At 47.4% G+C, this 19032-nt stretch overlaps 1 protein-coding gene across 10 annotated transcripts in view; it reads left to right on the top strand.

Annotated features, from left to right (window-relative positions):
• The window catches only part of RBFOX1 (RNA binding fox-1 homolog 1), a 1121108-nt gene that overhangs the window by 717937 nt on the left and 384139 nt on the right, over nt 1-19032 (top strand). For 8 of the 10 annotated variants that reach the window (XM_066274941.1, XM_066274931.1, XM_066274932.1 and 5 more), the window contains exon 1: nt 10736-10950. The exons of 1 other annotated variant lie outside the window; for it this stretch is intronic. In XM_066274941.1, coding sequence (XP_066131038.1) covers nt 10807-10950 — 144 coding nt within the window. In that variant the 5' untranslated portion in view covers nt 10736-10806. Of the gene's footprint in view, nt 1-10035; nt 10097-10735; nt 10951-19032 lie in introns of those variants that run through there. One more of the 10 variants, XM_066274944.1, reaches the window with a different exon arrangement.

Genomic DNA, 19032 nt, shown 5'->3' with positions numbered 1-19032 from the left:
GATGACCTAAAACTATCTGGTTAATATAGGAGGTAAGTATCATCTCCTGTTCTGAACCTCCAGGCTCAGCACTGTGCTTGGCACAGAGGGAGTACATTCAAGATGAGTGAGTGAATGAACAAGTCAATGATCGGGAATGAAATGGATCTCTGAAGGTTAGAGGTAGAGGAGGGCTTTTGCTGTCCTTTCTAAGTTTTCACAATTGATTTGACCCATACTTAACAAGCAGCTGCTACCCTAAGCCAGCTGTTGTTCTGAGGCGACGGAGATGCCACGTTGAGAGGAAAAGGTTCTCGTAGACCACGTGCGTGCCAGTCTGCGCAGACCAGGGTGGCAGGAGATAGACAGTAAACAGACAGGGAACTCACTGTCCACACTGGCTGGCCCATTTATACGCAGGATGCTTACATAAGCCCTTTGAGTTCCGGCATCCTCCTGGGTAATGTAGCGCTATCAGTGTGTACCCAGCACTGCCCTTGGGAAGAGTGAAGGGAAACACTCCCAGGTCCTGTCGTCCTCATCTCCACCTCGACATTGCAAACACACAAAGGTGCATGTTTCATTCCGGGATTATTTATTTCATTCCGCACCGGATACTCTGGGATTTGTGCATGCATATCATTAAAGCGGCCTCAGCCCGAGAACATAGATTGGGAGATGTGTTCCTATGCACCGGGCCTGAGTGACTACAAGACTAGGCACGAGGTGACTGGAATCTGGAGAGAGGGAAAGATATGTTAAAGGAAGTGCCAGTAATGTTGCAAGATAAGAGGTATCACACCAGGTGAAAGCTTTGGCTATCATGGTCTGGGCAGTGGGAGGGGTCGGCGATGGCTCTTGAGGGGAAGATGGGCATGTTTGGTTTTGTCTGTTTAAAATTCCCCTGTGGAATCAGTGTGGAGTGTGAGTTGGGAGGAACTGAGAGCAAAGGAACCAATTAGGGAAGCATAGCCTTTTTAAAAATTATTTTTAAACCTAGGCTACAGAGGATAACGTGATGCACTGGAACAGGAGCGATGGAAAATTGGGAGGTAAAGAGGGGAGCCCGGGGAGTGAGCGGTGCTGCTGGGAGTTGGTCGGCTCTTCCCAGCAGTGGAGGGAGGTGTGAAGGGCGAATGTTGAGGTTCCAAGGTTATGCGAATGGGAGGGAGGTGCTTTCAGGAACAAATACCAAGTCCACCAAGGAAGACAAGCGTGTACAGACATTTTGTTGGGGGGTGGGAATGATAAAAAGGCAGTGGGGATAAGACCTTCATATGGAGACATGCAGCAGTCTGTCTCAGGGACAGGTGGTCCGGGAGCCCGTGAGGAGGGGTCAGGGCTGCAGATCCCATGAGGGTCCCACAGAGAGTCGGATGCGGGGGTTTCCAGCCATCTGCTGCCAGTCCTTCCAAGGTGTGCAGAGAGTATCGTGGCAAGTGGTCTCACAGGGTGAGGAGGACTGGGGTACAAGAGTTAAGAGACCTAACAGCACAGAAGCCACCAGGCAAGATCTTATGTTCACTGTGCACTCAGTAACTCAGCTGCACCCATACATGACAAGGTCCAGCCAGGGGGGAATGCAGGGTTTTTCGTACAGGCCACTGAGCTGGAAGAGTGTTGAAACAGTCTCTCTAAAACCAAGTGAAGAAAATGCTTTTTATAATAGCGGCCCAAGAAGTCATCTTCTGCAGTGTATTGTTTTGGCTTGGGAAAATGGCTTGACGCAGACTTGGTGAGAAAGTGAGCCCCTCAAGGGCACAGGGAAGCTGATGTCAAACTTTCAGGGAGAAGGAAACATGGGACAGAGCAGTGGAAATGACCGTTTGCTCTCCGGCTTCCAAGAGAAGAGCGAGAAGAAATAGAAATATGGTAGAGAAAGTCTGGGCCCAGGAGAGTCTGATCAAAGTCAATGGTGGTAGAATAGCCAAGTGTCATTTGAAAAGATGGGGCCACAGATCCTTCTAGAATCATGTTCTGAAGATGGGAACCATGTCTCTTTCTTACTCTTTCTCTCTCCCCAGTTTTCATGACTACTAAACTCGGACTTCCCTGGTACACGTGGGTATGTCGTGGGACACGGTGAGGGGCTGAGCTGCATGTGCGCATCTCGTGATGTGACCCAGACATGGGGACACAGAAACTGGAGCTAGCAGCGTGGATGAAGCTCTAGAGTATCAGGTGCCTGTCATTGGGAACTGCAGTTTGGAGACTAAGACCTGGAATTGCAGAAATTGTGTGCTTGAAGCGTTGAAGGTGAAATTTTGAGAACCAGGCAGGTTTTCACCCAGTACCCAGTTCATTTGCTATGTAACATTCCAATACTTGCAGACTAACCTATTTTTGTTCTGAGTCCTTACCTTCTTCCTAGTTTACTACCCCTAATCACCAGCCTTTGAAGGTATGCCAATAATGGCAGGAACTGAGGACCCCTGTGGTGGCTCTTGTCCATGTGCCAAGCGAGGACCTTGGGCAGGTTAAGGTCAAAAGGGATTCTTCCAGAACTTGAGACGTTAGAGGTGAAGTTGTTTCTAGTAGGACATGCTGGAGGGTGATGCGTGTTGCATAAAGATAAACATTTCTGAGCATTTACGGGGTCAGAGAACCCTGAAGCCGAGCTTGTTACGGGGGAAAAAATAGAATCTTCTGCAGACTTTGTTTGCCTTCAAATTTGCTCAAGTTCCAGAAAGTCGCAACACAGAGTGGGTGGGGTGTGGAGGCTTCCCAAAGTAGACCTCCCCACCCACTTACTTGTTAATTAGGAGAAATCACCACTTAGCTGTTTTTGTCTCTGCCACCTACTGTCCCTTGTCCCACGCTCTAACATTCTGTCCTGTGCACTGGAAACAGACTTGCCTCCTACCCTCACAAGTGCCAAACGCTGCACCCTCCCTTACCCTCCCCTCCTGCAATCTATTGTTTCAGGAAAGCCCCTCTGGGGACTTAAGTTGTTTGTTTGCTCTGGGTGTTGTAAGATGTAGGATTCTGCCTGGTATGTCTTGGGTCTCACCTGACAGGTGTCAGTTGGCTACGCTGGTAGAATATCGGTTCTATAACCTGTCACTTTTAACAGGAGAGGTGAGAGGGCGGTGTTCGCAAATGAGAATAGAGACGGGGTCTCTACTTTTGAAGAGCTCAAGATAGACTGTGGGTGGTGGGACTTCCTCCTCCTGCAAGAAGCAGGGAACTGGAAAGCTAGGGAACTTTCTACTCTCCAATGAGGTGGGTGCCCAGGGTCAGCAATAGATTCCTAAGCAAAGGAAATCTTGCAGCTGAAGTGACATAGAGCAATGCCTCCGAGAAGTGCTTGCTAGGTGTAGGTATTGCAGATGATGAACAAAATGATGCTGATTTGGCCGTCAGCATCTCTGCTGCAGCTGGCACAGCGCGGTGATGGAAAGGCTCCTGCCGGCTTTTCTGTGCAACAGACCTGATTGGAAACACCATCGCCATCTCTTATTTGCAAAGCAAAGCGTATACTTCTAGCAGCCTTGCTCTCTTCTTCTGTAAATTGGGGCTCTAAAAACCTACCTTAGGGGGTATGGGGTAGATCAAAATATGCACGGGTTAATTACTGTGCCTGCTGGAGGGAATCTCTATATGTGTGTTGCTCTCGTCAATCTCCAAAAAGTAGGAAAACACTTGACATTTTGTGCAATCCAGCTGGGAAGAGTTTAGTTGACAAGGATGACTGTGAGAGTTTGTGTCCATCTGATTCATTAGCTAGATTAAAGAAATTGTGTGTATTCAGAAGTCTGGGGCAGAAAGGTGATGTCAACGCTCGCTCATACAAATGCCATGTCACTTGAAAATAATTACCCCTCCCAACCAAATTCCACTTGAAGTTAGTTGTTCCATAAAGGTGTTGTCTTCGTTGGTCTTGTTTGTGTCAGTTTTAGAAAATACAGTAAAATTAAATTAAAGAAAATGAGGAATGTCTGTTGTCAACAGGTTGGGGTTAATAAAGATAACTCATAATAATGGTTGCCAATATGCATGGGGTGGTTACTAGATGACACAGACCAATCTCAGAATTTACCCACGTTCCATTTTTTAAAACATTTTAATGATGTAATTTGGAAGGCAACATGAAAACGATTTTCTCTTAGAGAGAAAGAAACCGGGACTTTGTTGGCTTATACGTCCACAGACAGTTGATAGCAGCGGTAGACGTAGGGAGCGGAGCCTTCGCACCAAAGCACTGAGACTCCGGAAGCTCTGTTCCCCACTCTACAGTATTCTGTAAGCCCGCACGGGGGCCGGGAAGTGTCCCCAGCCTGCCATCGCGGTCATCGTGCATCAGGTGGCCTGGAAGGAGAAGGGCTGCAACCACTGTGTCATGGAGGAAAATGAATAAACTCTGGTGATCCCACAAATTCAACTCACCCGACCTTTAATGAGCCTCTCCCAGGAGAAAGGCATGGCTCTCAGTGGTTTGGGGCACTCCGACGTGAGAAAGGTGTTTGGTTAGTTTCACTGCCCTGAGCCCGGGAGGGTGGAGAGGGTAGTGATGCCGATCTAATGAGTGTGAGCGTTCACGGTGCTCCAGCGTCCCCACCACGGTTAGCATGTGTTTTCGGTTCTTGCTGTGCCAGTGCCCTTTAAGAAGCACTTTGCATTCATCATCTCGGTGGTTCCCAAACGCTGACCCATGGATTCATCGGATTCCATAATGACATTTTCAACAGACTGCAGCTAAATGAGAAAATTAAGGGCAATTTGGTGAAAATTTTAATAGACCTAAATTGAATCAATTCAAAGGGCTGTCCTTTATGTTCAGATTATGTCCTTCTTACTTTTTTTGGTACAAAATGCCCTTTCTGTTATGAAATGATGATGATAGCAGATGGTGTGTGTGTGTGTGTGTGTGTGTGTGTGTGTGTGTGTGTGAATATACTAACTTGGCCAAAAAGAAAGTCATTGATTTCATGCAATCCTTCTGTTGTTTTTAAACATTCATTGCAAGAGTTCATGAATTAGAGAAATAAAATCTGAGAATCATTGCAGTTCTGAGACGGAGCTATTATTAGTCCCATTTTCCAGATTAGAAAACTGAGGCTCCAAGTGTTTAATTCACATGGCCACATTCACGTAGGCCTACAACTAGAAAATCTTGGGCATACACCTAGGATTTGCGTTTCTCTAGACCTGGAATACCTCGACCTGGGCATGCCACCACTTTTGTCCCTGTGTCTGTCTACACACACCAAGACACAGTCATACACACAGGTATAGAGATTGTAGGATTTTGTGATTTGGGGTTGATTTTGGTTTTTGCATATAAAATTTTATTATGTATACCCGGAAACATTATATAGCCTTTTCCTAGAGATGTTTTCCAAGGGAAAACACATAGACACACCTCATTCTTTTTAACAGCTGCGTCTGTGTATGTGCCAGACTGTGCTCACCGCTGCCTTGTTGCTGTACAAGCAGAGCTGGAAGGAATAGCCTCGGCCACGCACCTCTGTGCCCACCTCAGGTTTTCTGCAAGACAGAAAACTGGAACTGGAATAATTAGCTAGAAAAAAAAATATGCGTATTTTAAATTTTGAACGTGGGTGCCAACCTGTCACCTCCAGCACCCTACCAATTTTGAGCGTCACCCTCTGTGTCTGAGATGACCCATTTCTCCACCATGTGAATTCTACAGCGTATTGGTGGGTGTTTTCATTTGTTTAATTAGTTGGTTATATTTATTAATTGATGCCGCTCTTGTGGACAAAACACTGCAGTATAAACAAGCAACCTAATTTTGAAAGGGCTTCTGTAGCGAGAGCAAGCTGCCAACGGGGCGCCGCTTGTACTTGTATCTCTGTCCTGTGAGTCTTGGTTTCACGAACACCTCCCACCCAGAGAGCTGGAGGGGTTGGGGGGGTCCGTGACCCAGAAGCAGCCACTGAGCTCCAGCCTTGGTCCTGTCCTTGCAGGCAAAGCAGTTGTATCCAAACCCTATGGCACTGGTTTGGCCAGAGCCACAGCTCTTTACCCTGAAGGAATAATACAGTGCTAATCTGACAGCGGCCAAATTCCCGGCCCTCTAACTCTGTGCCTCGGTGTGAGCATGTCTTTGCCAGGAAAACCGTCCCTAGATACAGGGCTCCCGCAGTAGCTCAGAGGGACACCGTGGGGAGCTAAGACTTCACACCGAAGGCCAAGGGGCCAGTTTAACATACAGAGAGGTAAAATCCAATAATTTTTTTTTTTTTTAACCTCAGAATTCTTGGATTTCTTGAACAGAAAGAGATCACAATGGGTCATCGTCATTCGGTCCAAATTCCTGTTGCATTCACCCATGCATTCATCTTTCCACCAATCCGACACTCTCTCAGCGCCTACTGTCTGTCAGTGCATTAAATCCCGTACTGCAGGTAGTTAAACCTGCAGGTGAGAAAGCTTTCAATTTTTAGTCGTTAGAAGTGCCAAACTTCCCACCGCCACTCTCAGTACACTGCCCCAGAAGAGCTGCAGAGTGAATATCCTCGGTGAATCGGGGGCTCGGCAGCCAGACAGACGGGGAGGGATGAGGATGAGCAGGAGGCTCTTTTCAAGCCGCAGCTGTGTCTGCAGAGCAAGCAGGCTCTCCAGAGCGCTGCTGCAGCCTGCCCCACACCCTCCTAATCACAGGTGTCCCCGACCCCCTGATCCTGTCCTTCCTTTGACTTTTTTCCACAGCACTCACACTTTCTATGTTCTGTGCAACTTCATCTTTCTCATCTTTATTGTTTATTTCTGCCCCCGCCCCCATGAGATTGTAAGCTCTGTGATCTCAGGGATCTCTGCCTTGCCCTGTGGACATAGCCCTAAGGACCAGAACAGTGCCTGAAGTGTCATCAAGGCTAACCAAGTACAGTTGAAGTGTTTCAACAAGTAAGTGACTCAAAGTGCTTGAGATAAAGACAATAGATAATCAAGTGGGGTTTTTTTTTTACAGATACTTTCATCCTTACTTTACTGAAGATTCAGACGATGTAGCTGCTTTTATCAAAATTTGGACGAAAGAGTAACATTGAAACCACTCCTTGCCATTGTCATGTGCTAACGCCAGTTTGGATGATTACATCTGAGACCAAGAACTCCTTCCTTTGGTCTAACTGGAGTTGCATTTGTTCTGAGGAGTGGCCCTCCCCATGGAAGATCGTCCTTAGGCTAGAGATCTGCCTTTCTGAAGCCTTAGGAAACAATAACGGGGAATTATGTAAGAAAGGAAAAAGCAACAACAATTTCCTGTATTCATTTAAATAGCTGGCATATTTGAGGGGAGGGCCAGATGCAAATCCTGTTGTATGGAGCAAATTAAAATGGCCTTCTGCCCAAGGAATTGTCATTTGAAGGTGGCGTTGTCCATGGTAGGTTTTCCAGCTCTCTTTCTGCTCCCTACAGGGTATGTATGCACAGCCATTCAGTTAAGGGTCCTTGTGGCTGAAAGGCAGGAGGGTGGCTCTTGATTGTGCATGTGGTATAGCCACCCAAGTGATCCTGAGTGCCCAGGAATGCTTTGTAGAGAGAAGAGTATCCCCCCCACCACCACCTCTCCCATTTACTGCCGCAGAGGAATCATTTGGGAGCTAATAGCATTGATGGGGCTCTTTCTCAGTTTTTGTTGAGATGGGATTCCAATTCAGCATCCTCAGATGCTACTTAAAAGGCTGGCAGAGTTTTGCCATCAAGTGAGCAATAGTGGCAACTATGGTGTTACCACTTGATCTGAGATCACCCAGGGTTCTGTTCCTGATTAATGTGCACTGTTATTCACCACTGTGAAGTCTTTCCTACCTGTTCCTGTAAGCAGGTACCTTGTGGATAGGGTGTGTGCTTTGTGCATAATCTTGCTTGTGTGGGGATGTTGGGATGTGGCTGTTCGGAGAACGGAGCCTACCTCCAGATCATTTTGAGATGCATTTAGAAGGTCAGGATCCCCTTGTCTCACTCTGCAGACCTTCCAAAGCACCTGACTGTGAAGACCTAAGTTGAAGCGGAAGCCAGAGCCATTATTGCAAAATGGGTCTGTAGGAATCCCATCACCACTGAGGGTTTTCAAGTTTGGGGAGGAAACCGACTGGAAAACCAGGGTTGGCTCAGGGCAGCCGAGAGCAGTTATTGGTTCCTTACATAATGTATTTGTTTTTCATTAAACCATTCAGATAAGGTCTTATTAAAGTACCATGTATTATTTATCATGCTTCGTCTGAAAATGAGCTGAAGGAAATATTCTGTCCTCTTATGGGGGACATTTGCAGGTTTTTGCAATGCCAGCGAGGGGGCCAAACACGAAGGAAAGCGGGGTGAACCCCCGTCAGGGTAGCACGTGATTGGAGGCAGACAGAAAGTCTGGTCTGAGAGAGGGAGAGTCAGGGCTGGAGAGGCAGACTCTTTGACCTTTTATTCCATCTATGTTTTGTGGAGTCGCTTTCCTTTGGATTCTGTGAATTGCCAAATTAAAAAAAAAAAAAAAAAAGAAGACAGGCAGAAAGTAAAGAAAAAGAAAGACAGAAAAGAGGAAACATTTTATCTGTAAAGCTAACCTTGTCTGATAACTGTGATTTCTGAGACAACATAGACAGCAATGATTTTTCAGACTAACTAGTGCCCCAACCCCCTAAGAAAACCCCGCGTGAAATGCCAGCCTGTGGTCCCCAGATTGCCCAGATCCATTCCCTTAAGCTTAAACATGCTATTGTCTTCCCCCTACATTGATGGGATGCGGGAGTCCCGGGGTGTTGGGGGGTGAGGAGTAGAAAGAACCAGCCTGGCCGGGGCCTCGTGTTTGGCACAGGGAAGACGTTATAGTTATTGATGGCGTTGCAAAACGGAACAACAAAAAATGAAGCGGCGCTGTCATTAATTTGCTTTTCTTCAGAAAGCATTTTGATTAGCCTGCAAAGTGAGCTGTGCCTGGCACGCTGATGGCTCGGTTCAGAAGCTGTCGTTTGGCTGACAGTGTTCCTGTGAGCTTAACGGAGGGGTCAGCGAGGATGCCCCCGATGGCCAGTCCTTGGGTCCTGCCTGGCAGTGCCCCCTGGCACTTTCAGGGGGGCCTCTGCCCTTCAGGATGGTGGCCCACCCGAAGTAAGGTGTTTTGCAGGGAACCCAACAATCAGAAAAGATGCTGTTTAGACGGCCTCTTGCTCTGAAAAAGAAAAAGAAAACCCAGTCACTGGGTCAAAATCTATGTCACAAAATACGGCATTATCCCTGGTCACGAATTTACCCCTGCCAGGAACGTGGTATTTTCTCTCTCTCTCTCTCTCTCTCTCTCTTTTTTTTCTGTGAGGACTAAGGACTTGTTAGAGTCTTTACTATTTTCTTTTGATCTCCAGATCACATCCTATTTTATTGCATAAAGACTAACAAAATCTACTAATGAATAATTATTACTTCATAAAATAAAAAGAGAGGGGAGACCCCCCCCCCTCCCCTCTGCAACAGCAGAATGCTAATTTGGACAGGGCCTGGCCGGTCAGGCAAGGAAAGAGAAATAAATAAATCAACCATTGTTATTTGCCTGCTGTAGCCCACGGACTAATCTCTTATCAGACGGGGGACTCTCCAGCCTGTGCGTTTACAATTCGAGGAGAGCGAGGATTCTAGGCTGGGTGATACCCCCCTCGCCTTCACCCGGGGCTGGCTGGCGTGTTGTGTCACTTAGTCCAACAGGCTTCATTTCCACACCAGCCAACGCGTTCCCCCCCCCCCCCTCCTCGGCGGCGGCGCAGGGCTTGTCGGTGTGCTGGCTGCTGCCCGCCCAACCGAGACGAGGCGCCCAGGGAAAGCTGTGCCCCCCGCGCCCGGGGGTGCGTCATCGCCTCGGCAGCCCCGCCAGGGGGAGGGGGCCCCCAGAAACTGCCCTGCTTCAGGTGCCAGTCCCGGCGCCCCCTGCCCCCAGCCCCCCAGCCCCTAGCGTCTTCCCAGCACTTTACCAGGGGGAATCCCATTTTGGCGTTTATTTGCCAGGGAGTCCGGCAAAGGAACCCGCTACCCAAATCCAAGTCTCTGGGTCCCGGACGGCCAGGCAATCATCGCCTGAATTGTCCAGCTCTTCTCCGGCGATGTGGGGCGCTCGCTCGCTGCCTCGCCCGCCCCACGGAGGTTTTTAGCAGACACAATTTGAATTTTGGTGAGTCGTTTAAAAAAAAAAAAAAAGGCAAAGGGGAGGGAAAAAGAAAAAAAAAATTCCAACCCTGCCCTGGACCCATTTGACAAATGAGGAGGCACGCAGCATCAGGACCCACGGAGTGAACCTCAGTGTGAGTCAAATCTCTCTCTCTTCCTCTCTTCCTCGCTCGCTCCCTCTCTCCTTCCCCCCTCCCTCGCCCTCTCTCTCCCTCAGCTCTGCCCCCCCCCCCCCCCCCCCCCCCCGCTCAGCATCTATAGGAGGGCAGCCACCCCCTCCACCTTTCATAGAAGTTGCCTTTGCTTGTTCTTGTCATCTGCGCGGGGGGGGGGGGGGGGGGGTGTGGGGCGGCGGGGGCCACCTGCCACTTTGAGGGACACCAGAAAGCAGGCCCAACACACACACACACACACACACACACACACACACACACACAGGGAGATACGAAGGAAGCAAAATAGTTTCCTGATCCTCTCAAGTGTCTTCGTTGGAGGCAGATGAACATTGGGATCTAGCAAACCCGAAGGGAAGAAGGGAAGCAGGGAGGGAGGAGGGACACGCAGGGTACGGCGGGGGGAGGGTGCGAGAGAGAGAGAGAGAGAGAGAGAGAGAGAGAAGAAGAGAGCAGCCACCGGGGTTTGACTTAGATAATCAGCAAAATTAAAAAAGGAAAAAAAAATTGTAGCGTCCAGGCAAAGAGCCGCGGCGATTGCATGCTAGCGTCCCCTCTCGTGCTCGGCGGGCGCCAGAGAGACGACATGCAGCATCCTCTGACGGGGGCCACCTGCGTGGCGCTCCCCAACGTGGGCATGTGTCCCCAGCTCTCGTGTGCCTTGACTTTTATGTACTTACAGCAGGTAAGGTGCGCGGCTTCCCTCCCTGGCAGCTTCCCCGGGGCTCAGGGACTCGGTCCCCGCGCGTCGCTGGGCTGCGCTTTGGTACCTCGGAGGGGTTGGGGAGGGGGCTCGTGCGTCTGGACCTGGAGCGCTGCATCGGGAACCCCTCCGGCTCCGTGGACCCCGGATATCCCGCGTACAGCTGTTTGTGCCCCTCCGGGCACACTTTGAACGCCTGCTTTCCAAGCGTGGGTAACTGGAGTTGAAAATCGCAAACTGCCTTCTCCTTCCTCGCGTCTTTCTCAGGCTAGTGCGTCCGTGGTGATCCGAGTCTCTAACCCCCTCTGAGGCCGTGAGTTGGGATCTTTGTGGAGGCATTCCCGGGCTTGGAGTTTTAATTCAGCGGCGTTCACAGGGAGTGAAAACAAACAAACAAACCATCTATGTATGTGTGTGTGTGTGCTCAGTGTTTCTGTTGTCTTAAGTTTGTCTGGGTGGTGCTGTATTCGCTTGCTTTTGGAATCAGAGCCTCTGGGTTTCTGGAGTGTGTCAGCCTCAGAATCTGCCTCCAAACTCCCCGGTAGTAACTGTGGTGCAGGCGAGCTGCTTTGGATGCTGTCTTTGTTGCTATGTGTAAAGGCTTTTTTATTTTTATTTTTTTCCTCCTTCACTCTCCCTTAATGGTCTTGCTGTGGGGTTTTGTGTTTATTTGCCATTCTGTGTCCATTTCAGAATCTTTCATTGTGTCTCTTTCTCTGGGTGTTTCCCTTGGACTTTCTCTGTCTTTCCTTCTTGACTAGTAGTAGAGCTGCTGCCCAAGTTGGTTCCTGGTTTTGGGAAACAGCTCAATATGGCCTTGAGTGGGTGGGTGGGGGTGGGGGGGTGACAGATGACAAGCCCAGCATTCTCTTACTGGGCAGGGGCTATAGACATGATTGGCAGGGTTAGAAGGATTTCTGTCATGCAGATGGGAATCTTTCTACCTGTCCTATCCTGTTGTATGAAGAGTTAACCATGATTGTAGTCTTTCATCTGTTTTTCGATGTACTCCCTGCAAGAGGACCATTTGTTAACTGTGTGTGGTTGTGGTCTACTAAACTTCGTTCACAAGTGTTCATACGGGGCCTCCTTCCCCAAAGACCCTCAGTGTCAATCTGTTGTAGGAATACATGTATTTACAAACTGTCAAGATTCTGCTTTGAACATTTGGGTAATCTGTGATCAAGTTGGTTGCCTCCAGAAGATATTTTTAAGCATATTTCTTATTGCAATTCTGTTTGTGAATAGCCCTTTTTTTTTTTTGTATTGTTATATCTTGGGAAGAAATTGGTTTGTCCTTTTGCATATTATTTTATTCCATTTCCCTTAAGTCAATTGTGCCAGGAAACATTTCCAAAAAGCCTTATTGGTAACTAATATTATATGATTCATCTGCTCCTACCATTTCTGTGCTTTTACTTTCTCTGTGTGTGTGTTTAAGATTGGTTACCCACTAGGAGAGTATCTTAATGAATATTTCTATAGATGCCCAGCCTTAGTTGAATTTAATCTGATTATTAATATGAGTTGATCTTTTGCCTCCTCTATTCACTTCTTTCATGGTGTTAATCAATTTGAACAGCATTACCTAACAACTAGGATGCTATAGCTATTCAGTGTTCTCACAGTTCCTTTGTGCATTATTCTTTTTTAAATAAATCGATCTTTCTTCTTTCTAGATTGTTAAATCGGTTTGCCCATTTAGCACAACTTAGAAAAGACGAGAGGTACTTTGAGTGGGAGGTTATTCTCGCCCATGGGAAGGACAAGTATGTAGAATAAATGCAGGGGTCCTCGGCATCTGTCCAGCAGTCTCTTCCAGAAGGGGAAACATTCCTGCTCTGGAAAGGGGAGGCTCAGAAGGAATGTTGGCAGCCATAGCAAATATGCAGAAGTGACTAAATCAGCATCGTGGTCCCATATGAAGATAGACGGAGGTGGGTTTTGAAATGTGCTCTGGCACGTACCTCCCTCTTGAAGGAGCATGTAAACCTCTGAGTGGAAGTGCTGATAAGCTGATGCAGTGACACACTGTCAGAATGCGGTGTGTGTGTGTGTGTGTGCGCGTGCGCACGCACATGTGTGTGTGTGTGTGTGCTCTGAGTATCACTAAATGCCTGAAGTGTGGTACCAGCAGACAGTTATTTTTGCCTGTCTATTTGAGCATCAGATTTTCTCTCTGCACGTCCCACCCTTTCTGAGGGCGCACTGTCAGGTTTCGAGAGCCATACCTTCGGGTCGTCTCTTCTGGCCGTTGGCTGTCATCATAGTTTGTATAGAAGTCTCAGTCATTGCTTTTATTTACTGGTCCAGACCATTGGCTGATTAAGTGTGTGAAATAGCTCACTTCAAATGCCACCAACCACTTACTGATATAATCTATACACCTGCTACCTATACATAGACCCTATATTTTCTATCTACTATGAATCTTTAGCTATTATTGTAGCTCTATTTAATTTTGATGATCTGTACTCTCAAAGTAAGATGATCAAATGCATGAGTCAGGCAGCATCGATGACAAATGACATCTTTATTGAAAACCTTTTATTTTATTGTTATTTACAAATCAACATATTTAAGAGCTGTTTGTCATTCAGGTCACCAATTACATAAGAGAATAACTAAGACACCACTATCTGATTTGGGAGCCTTTTTTGTTCTGTTTTATGAAATCACAAACTCTAATCAGGGCCACTGAGTCTTCAGTAAAATATAATTCCCTGGAATGAAGTTTCATCAGGTACTTATTTCTCGGCCGATATTTAAGGAAAATTACTTCATCATCTGCTTTCTTTGACTCACCCTGACACCCAGCCTTTCTTCCTGAAGCCTCCCGGATTTGTTCCTAAGACAACTCATAAAAAAGACTAAAAATCGATTGGGATACCTCAGCATCGAGTCTTCTCCAAATGACCACATGAAGACGACATAACCCTTTTGACACAAAGAATTTGTTTATTCAGCCCCACTTAAATGTTTGAATTATTTGACTTAATCCATTTCATTTGTTTATATCCCAGGAACTTTAACCTAGAAAGGTATTTTTACTAGAGTTGTAAATCTTTTATTTTCTCTTTCTTCTTCCTTTTAACCGTTGAGATGTTTCTACAGTTTCGAATTACAAAGTGATATAATGCTGCATAGTCCTGTCGGCCCCTTGGTACTGAATCCAGTGATGTCATCACTCACAAACGTACACGTATGTGTGTACACACATATGTATCCCTCTAGTCTAGAGCGTGTATCTAGTAGATCCTTCTCAGATGAAAGAGACAGCTGGGCATTGGAGCTGCTGGCTTCAGTCCTGCTGTCCAAGGGAAGTCCCATTTCGCCTTCTGTTCTTGACACACTGCAGAGGTTTTATTGCATCTTCTTTGCTGGTGGATATTCTCAGGTGAAATCCAAACTCACCTATCCACGATACAGAATCTCCTCGCAGTTCCCAAGCAGCAGGCACCCATGTACGCATTATTGTTTTGAGGGAAAATTCTGAATATAAATCCCAAATTTGGGACTTCTGAATGAGTAAATTCTCAATCAGTAGATCCCAAAGAGAATATGTTTTGTTTTCCTCATAGAGAAATCTAGAAAACAATCACACACACACACACACACACACACACACATACACACAGAACACAACACAAAACAAGAATCAAGGTGCTTGATCGACATTCTGAGTCACAGGGAACACACCAAAGAGCGCGTGTGTCACATGGGAAGTGACAGCGAGGCTGCGGGCAGCGAACTGGCCCTGCTTTCCAGTGTCCGCACGCACCTCATCAGGCCCCTCAGTGCTATGATCCACGCTGACTTCAACCCCCCTGCAGGAGCAGGAGTAACGTATTAACTTTCTTTTTCCTGTTCCTAAACCCCCTGCAGTGTCTCCCAGTATCTTTCTAAGAAAGCTTCTCATCTGTCAGATTCTCTTCACCCAGGACCTTTTTATCAGCCTGAATTTAAAAACAAGTCAAATGCTTAAAATAATCCACATTAAAAGAGGTGTGTGTTGGGGGGGGGGACCTCCAAAAGGGGGCCATACCACTGTCGATATCTGAAGATTGGTAATTTTTCCCACTTAATGATGATCCATGGGGTTTGTTTTAAATAGTGAAGTGGTTTGTACAAAGGGTAATTCCTGGCAAATGAAGCCATTGCTCACTGTGGACATCTTCAGATCGAAAGCAATTGAACTGAAACCTGCATATCAACCCTTTTCTGTCTTTAATTAGAAAGCAGTGCTCAGTACCGAGTCATTGGGAAGATGGGCTCCCCCACGCAGGCTGTAGGGGGGGGGGGTCGCCCCCACGTACCCGCCGGGGTTATAAATTTGGGAAACGTTCAGTAGGCCATAACAATTATGACTGCGTAGACAAGTTCAATTCACATTCCAGTTACTTACCTTGTGCTGCTCGGTCTGATGATTTATAGGGGACCAAATGGCATTTTATCACCTTCTTTCTTCTTGGCTTAATCCCATGTTGATTTATTAGATTGTGCTGTGGATTGGGGGCAGTCAATAGTGTCAATAACACAGAAAAGAATTAGAATAGATTATCTTCATGTCTGAATTGTTTAAGGGATGTAAGTGGCCAGAATGAGCACGTTCCCAGGCCTGGGGAACTGTCTGATAGAACACGAGTCCCTCTCTTTTTTTTCTAGAGAGAGCCTGTGTTATGAACTGGTTAATTAACTGATCATTCTGGTTGCTCTGACTTTTCCAGGTCAGGGCAGAAGGCGTGATGGCTGGGCTCTTCTTGGCCAGGAAAGACCCATGTCTCAGATGGGCTGGGGTTTGCCTGTGTTTCTTCCATTTCTCGGATACATGGAAGGGAAAGGGGCTTGGGTATTGATGACAGGGTCACTCGGGTGGCCTCTGTGTTAAGAGTATTTAATTAAAGATATCGCTGAGGCCACGGACCATGTCCGGCGCTATTCAGGAGGCGGCTCCACCTGCCATTTCGTGGCACTTCCCATGCCAGAACATCCACCTGGCCGCGCCTGCCTCTGCAGGAGTGGGGGAAGCCCGTGTTATTCGTGCTCACGTGCCGTCGGCTCTCCTTACAGCGGGCCCCCTTGAGTAATTGTCCAGTTGCGGATGGACTGAGGGGGAGACAATCTTTTTGAGGGCTTTCTAATTCATTGAACCAGGCTCTCTCTGCCCCAAGAGGAAAACACAATGCTTGTTTATTCGTATCAGCCGGGTAAAAACAGTGTCATTTGTCAGGCAAATAATAGTCTTCTGGAAGAGAAGGAGATTGCAGCGTCGTAAATAAAATCGGGTTGGGGCGTCTGGGCCCAGGGTGTCAGGGGAGGCAGGGAGGTATCATCCTGGGAAGAACGCAGAGCTGACAAAGTGTGGGCATAATTTTGCCCCATCTGCAGAGACCTCTCTAATGGACGGGGAGAGCTGCCCTAGTGTGCTGTTTAATTCAATTAAGAAAAGCAAAGATAGGCCCTGGCCGGTTGGCTCAGTGGTAGAGCGTCGGCCTGGCGTGCAGAAGTCCCGGGTTCGATTCCAGCCAGGGCACACAGGAGAAGCGCCCATCTGCTTCTCCACCCCTCCCCCTCTCCTTCCTCTCTGTCTCTCTCTTCCCCTCCCGCAGCCAAGGCTCCATTGGAGCAAAGATGGCCCGGGCGCTGGGGATGGCTCTGTGGCCTCTGCCCCTGGCGCTAGAGGCTCCGGTCACGGCAGAGCGACACCCCGGAGGGGCAGAGCATCGCCCCCTGGTGGGCAGAGCGTCACCCCCTGGTGGGCGTGCCGGGTGGATCCTGGTCGGACACATGCGGGAGTCTGTCTGACTGTCTCTCCCCGTTTCCAGCTTCAGAAAAATACAAAAAAAAAAAAAAAAAAAAAAAAAAAGCAAAGATAGTTTCATTCATCAATAAAGTTTCCTGTTTCTGGGAACTGTTCGAGGGAAGTTTGCAGGGCTGAGCAGTGTGGCCTGTGGCTGTCTGCATGGTGTGGCGTGCGTCCCATTGAGAGGGACTGTGTCAGATCAGGTCAGCTCTCAGGCACAATAGCTCACCGCGCCGAATGCCAGTGAGCTGGGGAAATGAGCAGAAACCCGCAGGCTCCCCCTGCGGAGGAGAGGAACTGGCACAATAGGCTTTCCGAAGGACCCCAGGTGCCACCCCTGGTTGGACTTAGGAAAAAGCTTATGTGGTTGGAACTTTCTGGCAACTGAAAGCGTCGGGGGTTAAAAAGGATCTTAATGCTACTGCGGATTCTGGCACATTGCGGCCCTGGTTGATTGGTCCTGGCTGAAAAAGAGCAAATGACGGCTTTCTATTGCCTGGGGTCTCACTTCTGATCCCTGGCCTCATTTGCATTTCTTAGATTTGTTAAGCGCGGGACAGTTTATACAGCAGTTTTGCTACGGTTTTTCTGACCTGCTAGACTGTAAGCACCATGGTGGCAGAGACTTCTGCATTCTGTCTGTTAACTGTACCCACCATTCCTAGAATAAGTCTAATACATAGAGGTTGTTTTTAAAAAAATTTAAGGCGTGAATGAATGAATGAATGAATGAGTACATTTGGACTTTCTAGAACCTTAGAAGCAAGGGAGGCAGTGACTGCCCCCCATTTATACAGATTTATATGGAGAAGCGCTCATTCATTCCTTCTTTCATTTGGCTATGCAAAAAAAAAAAAAAAAAAATTGTTTCCAGGCATTGAAAATATTGCAACAGATCAAATTAGGAAAGGTCCCTGCCACCACGGAGCTGGCATTCCAGTTAAAAAAAAAAACATTAGACGATGCAGAAGTAAGTGACTCAAGAAGGTCTCTTCAGCTCGGAGAGAGCACTGTACAGGGAGTAGACGGGGTGATGGGAAGAAGGGTTAGTGGGTTGTTGAGCATGAGCTGATGGGTGAGTCGGTGTGGGTGTCTCTAAGGAGGTAATGCTTTTTCTGACCTGAGGAAAAGGGAAAATCAGGCATGGGAGAAGTTGAGAGAGGTGTTCTAAGAATGGGGAAGGGGCGTGCACCTGCCTCTTCTGTAAAAGACAGTGCATGAGGCCAAGAGGCATAGGGACCCAGTCCAGGTCCGAGGTGGAACTGGGTCACTTGTCAAGTGGTAGTCCGTTATCCTCTGGGGCCATACTGAAAACACAAAAGGATGGAATTGAATGCTTCTTGAATTAATGAGAAAAGGCCACTCCTGAGCTGTGGAGAAACCAAGGGGCCTTTGGAAATAAGGTTGGGGTTAGAGGTGGAGAGAGGGTTTTGGTGGAAGCCTTAGGAAAGACATTCACGGTCTGACCTGTGGTGGTGCTGTGGATAAAGCGTTGACCTGGAATGCTGAGGTTCCTGTTTTGAAACTTCTGGGCTTGCCTGGTCAAGGCACATATGGAAATTGATGCTTCCTGCTCCTTACTCACCCTTTCTCCTTCTCTCTCTTTCTCTCCTCTCCTAAATGAATAAATTTAAAAAAATAAAGAAAGAAAGACATTAGTGTGGAGCACCAAGAATCCTGTTGAGATATATATATATATATATATATATATATATATATATATATATATTGACCTCATCAAGTGCTTAAACATGAGGTATTACTTTGAAAACCATGAAGCAGGGCCAACTGATTCTGCAATTTCAGACATTCCAGCATCCCCATCCTAATCCCTAATTTCTACCAATGCTGTCATCGCCACAGTCAATATCCACCTGATGTTTTTAGGATCAACATATAGCTTGAACTGAAAAGTATATTTGCCCAAACCAAAGTAAATACATAGCCACAGAATGACAGCTATGAGAGCATTTGTCCCAATATACATTGAAATAAATATTTGTTCACATGCCCCTTCATTCATTTCATGTCTATGGAACTCCTATGAGGTGCCCGCTGCTCTTCCAGACTTTCCCAGTAAACAGCAGACTCTGTCCTCATGGAGCGTCCATTAAAGCATTCACCCCTCCGCCATCTTGAGAGCCGTCAGTGTAGTGCTGCACACTGCGAAACATTGGCTGTTTCCTAGGAGACCCCTTTCGTGTGTGGCATGGGATCATTCCTTCCTCCCCTGACCCATTCTGCAAAGAGCAAGACTCCAG

Source organism: Saccopteryx bilineata, chromosome 4 (genome assembly GCF_036850765.1).
Source record: "Saccopteryx bilineata isolate mSacBil1 chromosome 4, mSacBil1_pri_phased_curated, whole genome shotgun sequence".
NCBI classification, from domain to species: Eukaryota; Metazoa; Chordata; class Mammalia; order Chiroptera; family Emballonuridae; genus Saccopteryx; species Saccopteryx bilineata.
This window is presented reverse-complemented; position numbering and strand designations above follow the sequence as displayed.